General features: G+C 43.9%; 1 protein-coding gene across 1 annotated transcript in view; it reads right to left on the bottom strand.

Moving 5' to 3' along the window:
• Window positions 1-14,012, bottom strand: part of LOC126479017 (toll-like receptor 4) — a 138,068-nt gene that overhangs the window by 60,918 nt on the left and 63,138 nt on the right. Inside the window, exons 6-7 of the mRNA XM_050103748.1 lie at window positions 12,555-12,722; window positions 2,334-2,564 (exon numbers count right to left, since the gene is read on the bottom strand). Of these exons, the coding sequence (XP_049959705.1) occupies window positions 2,334-2,564; window positions 12,555-12,722 (399 nt within the window). The remainder of the gene's footprint in view (window positions 1-2,333; window positions 2,565-12,554; window positions 12,723-14,012) is intronic.

Genomic DNA, 14,012 nt, shown 5'->3' with positions numbered 1-14,012 from the left:
CTGTGCGCGTCCGGCTCTCTTAACCATCAAAGATCCTCCTACTCAAAGATATTATACTCGTTCCATCTTGCGGTTGGCAACTACCGACTTTATTTTCTGGAGCTACCGTGATCAGACTTAGCACAAAATTCTCAATACCTTTGGCACAGGAACACATGTACCAGTACTGTTGTTTCTAAGATTGTGTGGTAGGCAGTCCCGATGAGAACTTGTTATTTGTTAACAGATGTGGTTCCAACATTATGGAGCTCCTCCTCACTTCGGACTGAGGTATGATGAAGTCGTATGTTTTTAGGTTAATTAGTACAAGTATATGTGGCAAGAGCATGCCATTAATGCCTAGCTTTACCTAGGCAGAAGGTCACGTGTCGAAGTTTGGATGCGTGGCGCAGAAAAACATCAGGTTACCAGGTCATACACTTTCTGATTTGTTTGGGAGAAGACTGTTGGACGCAGAGAAAAAGCTGTCATCACACTGATGTATGTACATATTAAGGTACCACATGTAATAACCTATGTAACCATACGTATTACATATATATATTATTATATATGTATATACACTGAGACACCAAAGAAGCTAGTATAGGCGTGCGTATTCAAATATACGTAAATGGGCAGAATACGGCGCAGCTGTTGGCAACGCCTATATAAGAAGACAAGTGTCTGGCACAGTTGTCAGATCGGTTACCGCTGCTACAATGGCAAGTTATCGACATTTAAGTGAGTTTGAACGTGGTGTTATAGTCGGCGCACGAGCGATTGAACTCAGCACCTCCGAGGTAGCGATGAAGTGGGGATTTTCCGTACGACCATTTCACGAGTGTACCGTGAATATCAGGAATCCGGTAAAGCATCAAATCTCCGACATCACCGCGGCCGGAAAAAGATCCTGCAAGAACGGGACAAACGACGACTGAAGAGAATCGTCCACGGTGACAGCTGTGTGAGCCTTCCGCAAACTGCTGCAGATTTCAATGCTGGGCCATCAACAAGTGTCAGCTTGCGAACCATTCAAGCAAGACACATCATCGATATGGGTTTTCGGAGCCGAAGGCCCACTCGTGTACGCTTGATGACTGCACGACACAAAGCTTTACGCCTCACCTGGGTCCGTCAACACCGAAATTGGACTGTTGATGACTGGAAACATGTTGCCTGGTCGGACTAGTCTCGTTGCAAATTATATCGAGCGGATGGACGTGTACGTGTATGGAGACAATCTTATGAATCCATGGACCATGCATGTCACCAGCGGACTGTTCAAGCTGGTGGAGGCTCTTAAGTGGTGTGGGGCATGTGCAGCTGGGATGATATGGGATACCCGATACTCTGACAGGTGCCACATACGTAAGCATACTGTCTGATCACCTGCATCCATTCACGTCCATTGTGAATTCCGACGGACTTGGTCAATTACAACAGGACAATGCGACATCCTACACGACCACAATTGCTACAGAGTTGCTCCAGGAACGCTCTTCTGAGTTTAAACACTTCCGATGGCCATCAAACGCCCCCGACATGAACGTTATTGAGCGTATCTGGGATGCCTTGCAACGTTCTGTTCAGAAGAGATCTGCACCCTCTCGTACTCTTATGGATTTATGGACAGTCCTGCAGGATTCATGGTGTCAGTTCCCTCCATTGCTACTTCAAACATTAGTCTAATCCATGCCACGTCGTGTTGCGGCGCTTCTGCGTGCTCGCGGGGGCCCTACACGATGTTAGGCAGGTGTACCAGTTTGTTTAGCTCTTCAGTTTTTGCACATTGTGGTGTTAGGACTGTAATGGCAGGTATTTGTGTTTTTCCTGAGTACATTATTTCACTATTTATTTCATTTGCAGAATATAATTATGTCTGTTATGAGTAGCATGTTTTTACTTTGATTGGTACCTCCAAGTAAACATAAAAAACAACCCATTACTGTTTCGTTTACCCTGGGCTTAATACAGGTGCTGAAGTGTGAATGTGTGAGGACAAAATGGATTAGTGAGATATTAAGTATACTTTATGGCACATTACAAGCGCACAGGAAACATCAGGTAGTAAATTATATGAGTTATTTGCAAGAAGACAGTTAGTCGCAGACAAAACACGACTCGCATCCCTAAGTGGGTACATATTAAGGTACGAATTATCAAAATATCTGTACCTATACCTCTAACACACAATTTCTTATGTATGATATTGGAGGCTTCAAGTTACCGCTCTCTTGGAAGGCTGCAACGTCTGAAGTTTGTACCGAAATGAAGAGCACCTGCTGAAGACCGACCATTTGGACAGGCAGTTGACCCTGAATCTAAGCCATGTTGTATGTTAAGCTGGTTACCTTCCAAGATTCGATTCGGTTGTAGGAGGCGTCGATGTGTGACGCGTTTCCCGGTCCCAGCAGCCTGAGGTGGAGCAGCGCGTTGTGGGAGATGTTGAGCAGCCGCAGCTGGTGGGACAGCCACAGGCCGTCGGCGGTGGTGAGCTCGTTGTGGGACACGTCGAGCACCTGCAGCTGCTGCAGCGGCACCAGCATCTGCGGACTCAGCGTCTGCAGCTGGTTCTGTGACACCTGCATGTCAAGCAGAGAGGCTTCGTCATTTCCTGTGCCGCTCTGCACAACAGTTGCGGGTAAAGCAGGTAGAACGCTGGGGAAGTGCAATCGGACCACAAAGGAGACTGTTTACTAATCAGTCATGTAACCAGTTCTAGAATATTGCTCAAGTGTGTGGGACACGTACGAAATAGGACTAATAGGGGATATTGAACTTATACAGAGAAGGGCAGCACGATTGGTCGCAGCACGAATGGCAGCATGAAATGTTCGAATGGTTTGATCCGTGGGAGAGTGTCACAGAGATACTGAAGGAACTGAACTGAAAGACTTCTGAACTATCCAGAGAAAGTCTATAAACAGTTTCAAGAACCGGCTTTAAATATACTACAAACCCCTATGTACAGATAACAAAGGGATCGTGAGTATAAGATTGGAATAATTACTGCACTCGCAGAGGCATTCGAACATTCATTCTTTCCGTGCTGGTAGAATGGTACGTACCCTCTGCCATGCACCCCACCGTATTTTGCAGAGTATAGATGTAGATGCAGATGTAGACGTGCTCTGAACAGCTCGGTAAATACGTTGGAGATTTTATCGATTGTTAAATTTCGTGTAAAAGGTGAAATGAATTTAATGTGCAGTAAATTACAAGATAGATGTCTCACTGACACATTGACACACAGAAATTAGACAGCAATAATAACATAAATAATTTAAGTTGAAAATATGAAACATCTACAGATCTGAAAAGAATAAGGAAACTGAATGTTGATGTAAGTGGCAAGGGATTTTACGTTGGAGGTAATAGAGAGAAAATTTTATATGACAATATTCAAGTAAATCTACAGAACATAACCAATTTCATGAGGCAGTAGTGTAACCGTATGTGAAACGAATAGCAGGAAGCAATCGCATACAAAATATATAAAACGAAAATTTCAACCGAAACTTGTGAACTTATTACTTATATCTAATTGCAGCCTAGAGACAGAATACAGAATGATACATAAATAGCAGAAAAACAGCAGGAGAAAACAGGAGCACAGAAGAAGCTGTTTCCGATCTAAGATTGTGGAGGAATCCATAGAGTTTAATAACCCTGTCTGTTTGTATTTCATTGAATTGTCGAATGCTTTTGATAGATTGACTAATTCATACAGTATAACAGGTGTTAAGACTGTTAATATAGAACTGAAAGAATTAGAAAGGAAGATGTAATTCAAACTTTAATCGACAAAGGAGTGCCAATGGGTTCAGTGAAAACTGTAGAGATATACTTGAACGTACATGTAATAATACGAGAATTAAAACATCTACATCTACATCTACATCTATACTCCGCGAGCCACCTTACGGTGTGTGGCGGAGGGTACTTATTGTACCACTATCTGATCCCCCCTTCCCTGTTCCATTCACGAATTGTGCGTGGGAAGAACGACTGCTTGTAAGTCTCCGTATTTGCTCTAATTTCTCGGATCTTTTCGTTGTGATCATTACGCGAGATATATGTGGGCGGTAGTAATATGTTGCCCATCTCTTCCCGGAATGTGCTCTCTCGTAATTTCGATAATAAACCTCTCCGTATTGCGTAACGCCTTTCTTGAAGTGTCCGCCACTGGAGCTTGTTCAGCATCTCCGTAACGCTCTCGCGCTGACTAAATGTCCCCATGACGAATCGCGCTGCTTTTCGCTGGATCATGTTTATCTCTTCTATTAATCCAACCTGGTAAGGGTCCCATACTGATGAGCAATACTCAAGAATCGGACGAACAAGCGTTTTGTAAGCTACTTCTTTCGTCGATGAGTCACATTTTCTTAGAATTCTTCCTATGAATCTCAACCTGGCGCCTGCTTTTCCCACTATTTGTTTTATGTGATCATTCCACTTCAGATCGCTCCGGATAGTAACTCCTAAGTATTTTACGGTCGTTACCGCTTCCAATTATTTACCACCTATGGCATAATCGTACTGGAATGGATTTCTGCCCCTATGTATGCGCATTATATTACATTTATCTACGTTTAGGGAAAGCTGCCAGCTGTCGCACCATGCATTAATCCTCTGCAGGTCCTCCTGGAGTACGTACGAGTCTTCTGATGTTGCTACTTTCTTGTAGACAACCGTGTCATCTGCAAATAGCCTCACGGAGCTACCGATGTTGTCAACTAAGTCATTTATGTATATTGTAAACAATAAAGGTCCTATCACGCTTCCCTGCGGTACTCCCGAAATTACCTCTACATCTGCAGATTTTGAACCGTTAAGAATGACATGTTGTGTTCTTTCTTCTAGGAAATCCTGAATCCAATCACAAACCTGGTCCGATATTCCGTAAGCTCGTATTTTTTTCACTAAACGTAAGTGCGGAACCGTATCAAATGCCTTCCTGAAGTCCAGGAATACGGCATCAATCTGCTCGCCAGTGTCTACGGCACTGTGAATTTCTTGGGCAAATAGGGCGAGCTGAGTTTCACATGATCTCTGTTTGCGGAATCCATGTTGGTTATGATGAAGGAGATTTGTATTATCTAAGAACGTCATAATACGAGAACACAAAACATGTTCCATTATTCTACAACAGATTGACGTAAGCGAAATAGGCCTATAATTATTCGCATCTGATTTATGACCCTTCTTGAAAATGGGAACGACCTGCGCTTTCTTCCAGTCGCTAGGTACTTTACGTTCTTCCAGCGATCTACGATAAATTGCTGATAGAAAGGGGGCAAGTTCTTTAGCATAATCACTGTAGAATCTTAAGGGTATCTCGTCTGGTCCGGATGCTTTTCCGCTACTAAGTGATAGCAGTTGTTTTTCAATTCCGATATCGTTTATTTCAATATTTTCCATTTTGGCGTCCGTGCGACGGCTGAAGTCAGGGACCGTGTTACGATTTTCCGCAGTGAAACAGTTTCGGAACACTGAATTCAGTATTTCTGCTTTTCTTCGGTCGTCCTCTGTTTCGGTGCCATCGTGGTCAACGAGTGACTGAATAGGGGATTTAGATCCGCTTACCGATTTTACATATGACCAAAACTTTTTAGGGTTCTTGTTTAGATTGTTTGCCAATGTTTTATGTTCGAATTCGTTGAATGCTTCTCTCATTGCTCTCTTTACGCTCTTTTTCGCTTCGTTCAGCTTTTCCTTATCAGCTATGATTCGACTACTCTTAAACCTATGATGAAGCTTTCTTTGTTTCCGTAGTACCTTTCGTACATGATTGTTATACCACGGTGGATCTTTCCCCTCGCTTTGGACCTTAGTCGGTACGAACTTATCTAAGGCGTACTGGACGATGTTTCTGAATTTTTTCCATTTTTGTTCCACATCCTCTTCCTCAGAAATGAACGTTTGATGGTGGTCACTCAGATATTCTGCGATTTGTGCCCTATCACTCTTGTTAAGCAAATATATTTTCCTTCCTTTCTTGGCATTTCTTATTACACTTGTAGTCATTGATGCAACCACTGACTTATGATCACTGATACCCTCTTCTACATTCACGGAGTCGAAAAGTTCCGGTCTATTTGTTGCTATGAGGTCTAAAACGTTAGCTTCACGAGTTGGTTCTCTAACTATCTGCTCGAAGGAATTCTCGGACAAGGCAGTCAGGATAATGTCACAAGAGTCTCTGTCGCTGGCTCCAGTTCTGATTGTGTGACTATCCCATTCTATACCTGGTAGATTGAAGTCTCCCCCTATTACAATAGTATGATCACGAAACTTCTTCACGACGTTCTGCAGGTTCTCTCTGAGGCGCTACTACGGTTGCTGATGCAGGTGGTCTATAGAAGCATCCGACTATCATATCTGACCCACCTTTGATACTTAACTTATCCCAGATTATTTCACATTCGCATTCGCTAATAACTTCACTGGATATTATTGAATTCTTTACTGCTATAAATACTCCTCCACCATTGGCGTTTATCCTATCCTTGCGGTATATATTCCATTCTGTGTCTAGGATTTCGTTACTGTTCACTTCCGGTTTTAACCAACTTTCCGTTCCTAATACTATATGCGCACTATTTCCTTCAATAAGAGATACTAATTCAGGAACCTTGCCCTGGATACTCCTGCAGTTTACCAATATTACGTTAACTTTTCCTGTTTTTGGTCTCTGAGGACGGACGTTCTTTATCAACGATGATAATGTCCTCTCTGGTAAGCCGTCAGGTATTTTATCGTTTCGCCCAAGGGGGGGTTCCTCTAACCTAAAAAACCCCCGTGTGCACGCCACACGTACTCTGCTACCCTAGTAGCTGCTTCCGGTGTGTAGTGCACGCCTGACCTGTCTAGGGGGGCCCTACAGTCCTCCACCCAATAACGGAGGTCGATGAATTTGCAACCATTATAGTCGCAGAGTCGTCTGAGCCTCTGGTTTAGTCCCTCCACACGGCTCCAAACCAGAGGACCGCGATCGACTCTGGGCACTATGCTGCAGATATTAAGCTCAGCTTGCACTCCGCGTGCGATGCTGGTTGTCTTCACCAAATCAGCCAGCCGCCGGAAGGAACCAAGGATGACCTCAGAACCCAAGCGGCAGGCGTCATTCGTTCCGACATGTGCTACTATCTGCAGCCGGTCACACCCAGTGCGTTCAATAGCTGCCGGAAGGGCCTCCTCCACATTACGGACGAGACCCCCCGGCAAGCACACCGAGTGAACACTGGCATTCTTCCCCGACCTACCCGCTATTTTCCTGAGGGGCTCCATAACCCGCCTAACGTTGGAGCTCCCTATAACTAATAGGCCCGCCCTCTGTGACTGTCGGGACCTTGCCGGAGAATCGGCCACTGGCCCAACAGGCGAGGCATCCTGTGGTGGCTCGGAAACGATGTCATCACCACTAGGAAGCACCCCGTACCTGTTGGAAAGGGGCAAGGCAGCTGCCACGCGGCCAGATCCCACCTTCGCCTTTCGGCCAGGCACGCGCGAGCCCACCACTGTCCGCCATTCACCCTGGAGTGATGGCTGACCGGTAAGATGCTCACTGCCGGAAGACGCAGCGACATCAGGGGTTCCATGTGATTCCAAGGCCACCGAAGTAGGCATAGGTCTCACCACAGTTGCCCCAACGCCACCACGAGCCGACGCCTGCGCCTCGAGCTCGATGAGCCTAACAGACAAAGCCTCCACCTGCCCCCGAAGAGTGGCCAATTCTCCTTGCGTCCGCTCACAACAACCACAGTCCCTACACATGACTATGTTTACCCTACTCTATACGGTGACAAATTCCCAAGATAATCTTCTGATGAGCTACTCTGATAATCAAGAAACACTCACTGAAATACGAGACGCGAAAACTACGCTAGGTTTTCCCAGAAAAACTATTTAAAAGCTAAGCGCAGCAAATAAGTACAAAAACGCTTTATACAAACAGTACTCACTGCTGCTGGTGCTCTCGCTCTGGCTGTCACAAGACAACTGCTGATTCAAGTGACTAGTGGCTAACGGCCGCGAAACAAACAAAAGACGGTTTTAGGGCGCTTTCTGTTCTAAACGATCAAGAAAACACTAAGAAATCTAACACGAAAACTACGTAAAGTTTTATCAAGAACTGTTAGTTACTATGCAGAGCAGATAAACACAAATAGAATCCCTTCCTTAGTGGAAGGTCGTAAACAAAATGCAAAATAAACGCTTTATACAAACAGTACTCGCTGCTGCTGGTGCTCTCGCTCTGGCTGTCACAAGACATACGAACGATTGACAGAGAATAAAAGATGCAAATAAATGGATGAAGATAAAGAATATAAATTTGAAGGACCATGTGGGAAGGATGGGCCCCATGGTAAACGACTGCCAGGATGAACACAAAAGAGATGGGCGACAGATGATCCAGTACGCCCACCTAATGAGGCTGACTAACAGGGGAAACCCTAGTCAGCAAAAGAAGAAGAAGAAGAAGAAGAAGAAGAAGAAGAGGTGTATTCCCAATCCATCGACAATGCGTAAACGTTACGAGAGCGTGTGACTTGATGCAATCCGAATGGATGCCGGGGTATTTGAAAGAGCGCGTGATTCACTGCTAATAAGGGCTGAACATGTTTCAGGAATTGTGGTAACCACATGAAGCACTACGTATGGTGTCTACTCCACGTAACAGACAAAGGAATGGGACAACAAACTGTCCCAACAGGTGTTGGTATACACTGGTATATGCTGCGAACTACAATTAAAGGATGATTAATTTAATCCTTGTAATTGTCTCCTATTCGGACGCATGAGTTCGAAATGTGGCTCAGAGATGCCTACCCAACTTTCCATTGTAATGGTGCAAAAGCGCGCGCCCTACGACGTTACCATGGCGCTCGACGATATTTCGAACAGCACAGTGTCGACACGTGCGAGAAAAGGCCTGAGCTCAGAAGTGCATGTGAGGCGTAAGGTGGATTAATGATGTCACACTGGCACCAAATTTTGCCATAATTTTTCCCAACGTCCTTGTGGAAGTTTCACACGGTGTAAAGGTTGTCACACCGGTTCTTTCGACAGGTTGGCTGTGGAGGTCTGAATCGCAAGGCCCAGCATTGAAATCACACGATTTTCTTACGGGTGGCCGGTAAAAATATCTCATACACACTACGCGAATGAGCCTGAGACAACTCATGAGGAAGGACATTGCTTTAAGACAGCAATCCTCTTCACTTGTCCAGAACTGCCCCACGTAGTCCATTTTGTCGAATCACCTGATGCACTCGCTGAGCAAGATCATCGGCTGACACTATCTTCCTTCCCCGACCACCTGCGTCATGGCTGTCTCAACGTCTTGCATTAATGTTTCTGCCGCACTTTGCTGGCTTGCATGACAGCCGTGTCGGCTCGTTTTCCGAGCTGCTATATTTTTGCTTACTGGTGCAGTCAGTTTTGTTGACGCTTCGGTCTTCTTGTAGTTAGCTCTTTTGTTAGAGTGAGTTGGAAGGTTGTTGACGGGGTGGAGAGAGGAAAGCAGGCGACGAACGGTGGGCGTCCGAATACGGGGCCTGAAAGGCGTTTGCTCTTCCAAGTGGGCGGCTATTTGTACAGGGCCGGGTTGGTATGGAACGTTGGGCTCTACGCTTTTGTTCAAATGGTTCAAATGGCTCTGAGCACTATGGGACTCAACTGCTGTGGTCATCAGTCCCCTAGAACTTAGAACTAATTAAACCTAATTAACCTAAGGACATCACACACATCCATGCCCGAGGCAGGATTCGAACCTGCGACCGTAGCAGCAGCGCGGCTCCGGACTGGAGTCGACGCTTTTGTATCCGATTTACTATGTGGATTTGGGATTTACCGCCTGCTGATGTGGGACGTCGTGATCACGTTGAGTTCCTCTGGTACTTGCCCGCCCTACCTCATCTTTGGGTAAGGTACTTCTGTTTATGGACTTGGGCACATAACTCCGCTGCTGAACTTGCTCCCTTTGGGCTGCTTTACCCGCTGTTCTCCGTTGCTCCGTACTCAAGCTACTACATTCACCCCTCCCCCCACCCTATTTTCTGTGTGAACTCTCTTTATGGATGATACATTTGTGTGTACTTAAATAGTGTTTCCCTTTATTGCAATCTGTTCAGCGTTTCATTGCTCTTTGCCATTATTGCTTGGGTGTGAAATTAATTTCCTGCGATATGTTCTAGGGCATCACAATTATTAGCGACCACTGATATCAGATACCGAGCCTGACCCTTAAGGTGGATATTCCCATTTGTCCGACATGTGCACGAATTGTAACGTTGGATACGGTCGTGGTCGTGGTAAGCAAGCGCCAGCTGGGTTCTCTGTACTCACGTTGCAAGGTCTTGCCGAGGTCCAGCACTTCTCTTAAAAGAAGGAAAATATTGTTTACTGCTGTGTGTTTCTTTCCTGCTGTGATCTTGTGCTTAGGTATTAACGCTCAGGCATTTATTGCTACTTCTTGTCAACAGCTGGCTGCATGAAATTAACTGTTATGTTTGATCATTACTGTTAAACGAGTAACCGGTAAATCTCCTTTGTTTTGATTATACGTCATTGTAATAGATTTTGGTCGGTGTCTGGGGCGAGGTTTGCATTTGGTATTCTTGTGTCAGACTTTCAGAAGTTACATATATTTGACGCTTAGTCTTGTATGAATTATACGCCCGTTAGTTTGCCCTCGGCTTCCCGAGCTGTTCGTAGCGTTGGAGCCATTGGCCCCGGTGTGTTATCCGCTACCCGCCGAATCACCGGACGTGGCTTGTCCACGTCGGCTGTGTACGTGTGTACGGCGCGATGTTCCGCCTCCTGTTTTGTGGTAGCCACTGAGACACCACGGCCTCCTCGGTTGCTACGGCACCTCCCTATAAATTAAATCCCTAATCTCTGTGGCATTCGGACTCAAATCAAAGTGTCCGCTACCCTAAGCCATACTAGCCAAGCCTTGCCTCCGCAAGCCCGAACTTGTCTTGTTATTTCTGCTCTAAAATTTCAATTCTTTAATTGTGGATTGCAGAACCTGTGAATTTTAAAATCGTTGTTACCTTTTTGTTCCAAGACTGCTAGTGCCCCAAGGGCCCTGCAAATCATTTAATCGTAATCGTGAACCTGTAAATTGTAAAATATTGTTGCCCTTCCTGTCTGTAAAACTGCTTATGGCAAAGAGACTCTCCAGACTGGTAAAATGTTGAATATGTAGGTCTCAAAAACTTTCATTACTGTTCCTGTCTGAGAAAGTTCTAAAGCCTAAGGACTTCAGATTGTCAAATGCTTTACTTGTAAAATTTTGAATAATGTTACCTTCCTGTTTGAAAGGTTCCTAATGTCAAAGAGTTCCATTCGTTTTTTGAAGTGCTGAACCCGTAATTTTATTTTTAAAGTAAAGAATTTAAAATAAAAAAATCTGTTTCTAAAATGCTAGCTACAGAAGCGCCCTCAAGTTATTTTAATCGTAATCCTGAACTCGTAAAATTTTTACTAAATAAGGGCCACCTTCCTTGTTTGAAGTTAACTGTCTAATGTGTGGTTCTCAAATTGATATGGTAATGCTGTTTCTGTTATTACAGAGAAGCCACATTTCCCTGTTAGAAATTTTACAAGAGCCCAAATGGCTCTCGAGCTGTATTTCTGTTGATGTTTAACTTATTTTGAAAAAGGATTACATGTGGCGTAAAAAAAAAAAAAATGCAACTGCTAAAGGGGTATTTAAACCGCCTGTATTTCTGTTGATGTTTAACTTATTTTGAAAAAGGATTACATGTGCCGTAAAAAAAAATTGCAACTGCTAAAGGGGTATTTAAACCGCCTTGCATAACTTATGTTAACTTGCCTTAAACTTCCTGTTCTGTTAGAGTTACTTTATTGTAATTTTGGTATGTATGGTTTGTCGCCCTGAAAGTTACTATTGATTTGTATGTTATTGATGTTTTAAGTGTATATTGTTAAATAAAGGGTTGCTAACTATTGTGAAGCAACAAGTTGCTTTCCGTAAACTCAGCCTGCACCTTCCTCCCGGCCGTTAAGCTGTTGTATCCTGGGGCGTCCACTGAGGTCTCAGTTACGTTAAGTGGGCTGCATGACATTAGGCGGAACGCCTCAGCAGGAAGGAAACAAATGGCAGCACGCACTTCACAATTCGCGGGAGACTCTACTGCTCTAGTCATCTTCACGTGTTCACCGTGCGCTCAGAACTGAGAAGGGCGATGTGGCCCGATCGGCGGGTGGGCATACTAGAGACACTGCGCAGCACATCTGCGCTGTGCATCATTCGATTGTCACTGTGGTTTTAATTTCGAGACTGATCGGACCTTGACGAAAGAATATCGCCCTTATACAAACATTAAACTATAGGGAATTTCGTGTACCTTTCAGAAACGCGAAATATTAAAGAATAAATCATTTCTGGTGGTTGGATGGAATGGCGACCCTCAACAAGCAAGCCAGCGACACCTTACTGCTACACACTACTTGCTCCCAACAACACCATAATCGGGACAGTTTGGTGAACAATGTGGAAAACTCAGCACAGTGCTGCAGCTCGTCGGACCTGTGATTACCTGCAGGACTTGTAGCGTGGGCGGCAGCTTGTCAGGCAGCACCTGCAGCTGGTTGTGGGAGAGTGACAGCAGCTGAAGCCCAGCTGGCAGGCCCTGGGGCAACCGCTGCAGCCTGTTGTGGGACGCATCCAGCGTCTCCAGACCAGCGGGTAGCGGCTCCGGCAGCGTCTGCAATGGAAGGAGCAGAATGTTGGCGTTATTTGAGACCATTCTGCTTCTACATCATATACATCACTGTACAGTGAAAGTGGTTTTATTCTGTATAAGTGTCTTTCGTGCACTGTGAGTAAATCGGAACAGAAGAGAATCGAAGCCTTCGAGATGCGATGCTACAGAAGAATGTTGAAAATTAGATGGACTGTTGAGGTAAAGAATTGTTCTCCGCAGTATCTAGATGCAATAAGGTTAACTGTGATTCACTATGTTAACATTCATTTCCTATTAAGATTGAATACTATTATCATGCAGTAAAATCTGATTAAATAACATAAATGATGTAAGGTCTTAGATAACATGTCTACATGTTAAATCTGTTTATTTGGACACACCAGTACACACATATCAAAAGAGTACAGAAAAATATTCCTGTCGACACATGCGGAATACGTACCTAAAATTATGCCCTCTGTTTTTGAAGCGTCCTGTACAATGAAAGCACCTATAAAAATTTCCTGCAAATTCCGGCAAACTATGATTACATGCTGAAAGCATTTGTTTCGTTTAACCCATAAGACTTAACGAAGCATCCAAGCCAGTCCAAGGATACACAAAACCTTATTAGAACTGAACCATGAATTTTAATTGTTCTTTATTGTTCTAAAGCAAACGTCTTCAAAAGTGATATTTTTACGCACTTCCCAATAAATTTGTATTTGTACATTCCTCATAAAACTGAATATAGGGTTATATAACTGTAACTTCAATAAGAAGTCAATGAAAATAGCATCTGAACATATCTAAATAACTCTTGGAATAAATTCGAGATCAAACATACCAATGTAGAATAATTATACTGTAAGTTCCATTTTTGTGGCGTGTTGCATCTTCTGTATGTATTCTGTTGCACACTCTCAGCTTCTGGTATTGGATTGGCGCAGGCAACGTATGTGACTGACCTTGTGTTCGCATATTGGATAGAACTCACATTGCTTTCAAAGTAAACTAATTCCATGTGGATGGAAAGCTTTCTTCCTTTTTGTGAGCAGAGAAAATACTTTATGGTCTTCTGACTATATTATTAAGAAATTTTGTGGAATCGAAAAGATAATTTATTTCGGATATCTCCATATTAGGGAGGATACTTAATAAAGATATTTTAGAAGAGCTTAAGTAACATATTTCAGACGTAAATGTAACTTAGGGTCTACCCGAAGTTAGTATTTTAGAACCATTTCTTTTCTTAATATGTATAAACGTCCTAGTGAAAAACGTTGAAGGGTCTACGACGCTTTTCTTGGA

The sequence above is a fragment of the Schistocerca serialis genome, chromosome 1 (assembly GCF_023864345.2).
Source record: "Schistocerca serialis cubense isolate TAMUIC-IGC-003099 chromosome 1, iqSchSeri2.2, whole genome shotgun sequence".
NCBI classification, from domain to species: domain Eukaryota; kingdom Metazoa; phylum Arthropoda; class Insecta; order Orthoptera; family Acrididae; genus Schistocerca; species Schistocerca serialis.
This window is presented reverse-complemented; position numbering and strand designations above follow the sequence as displayed.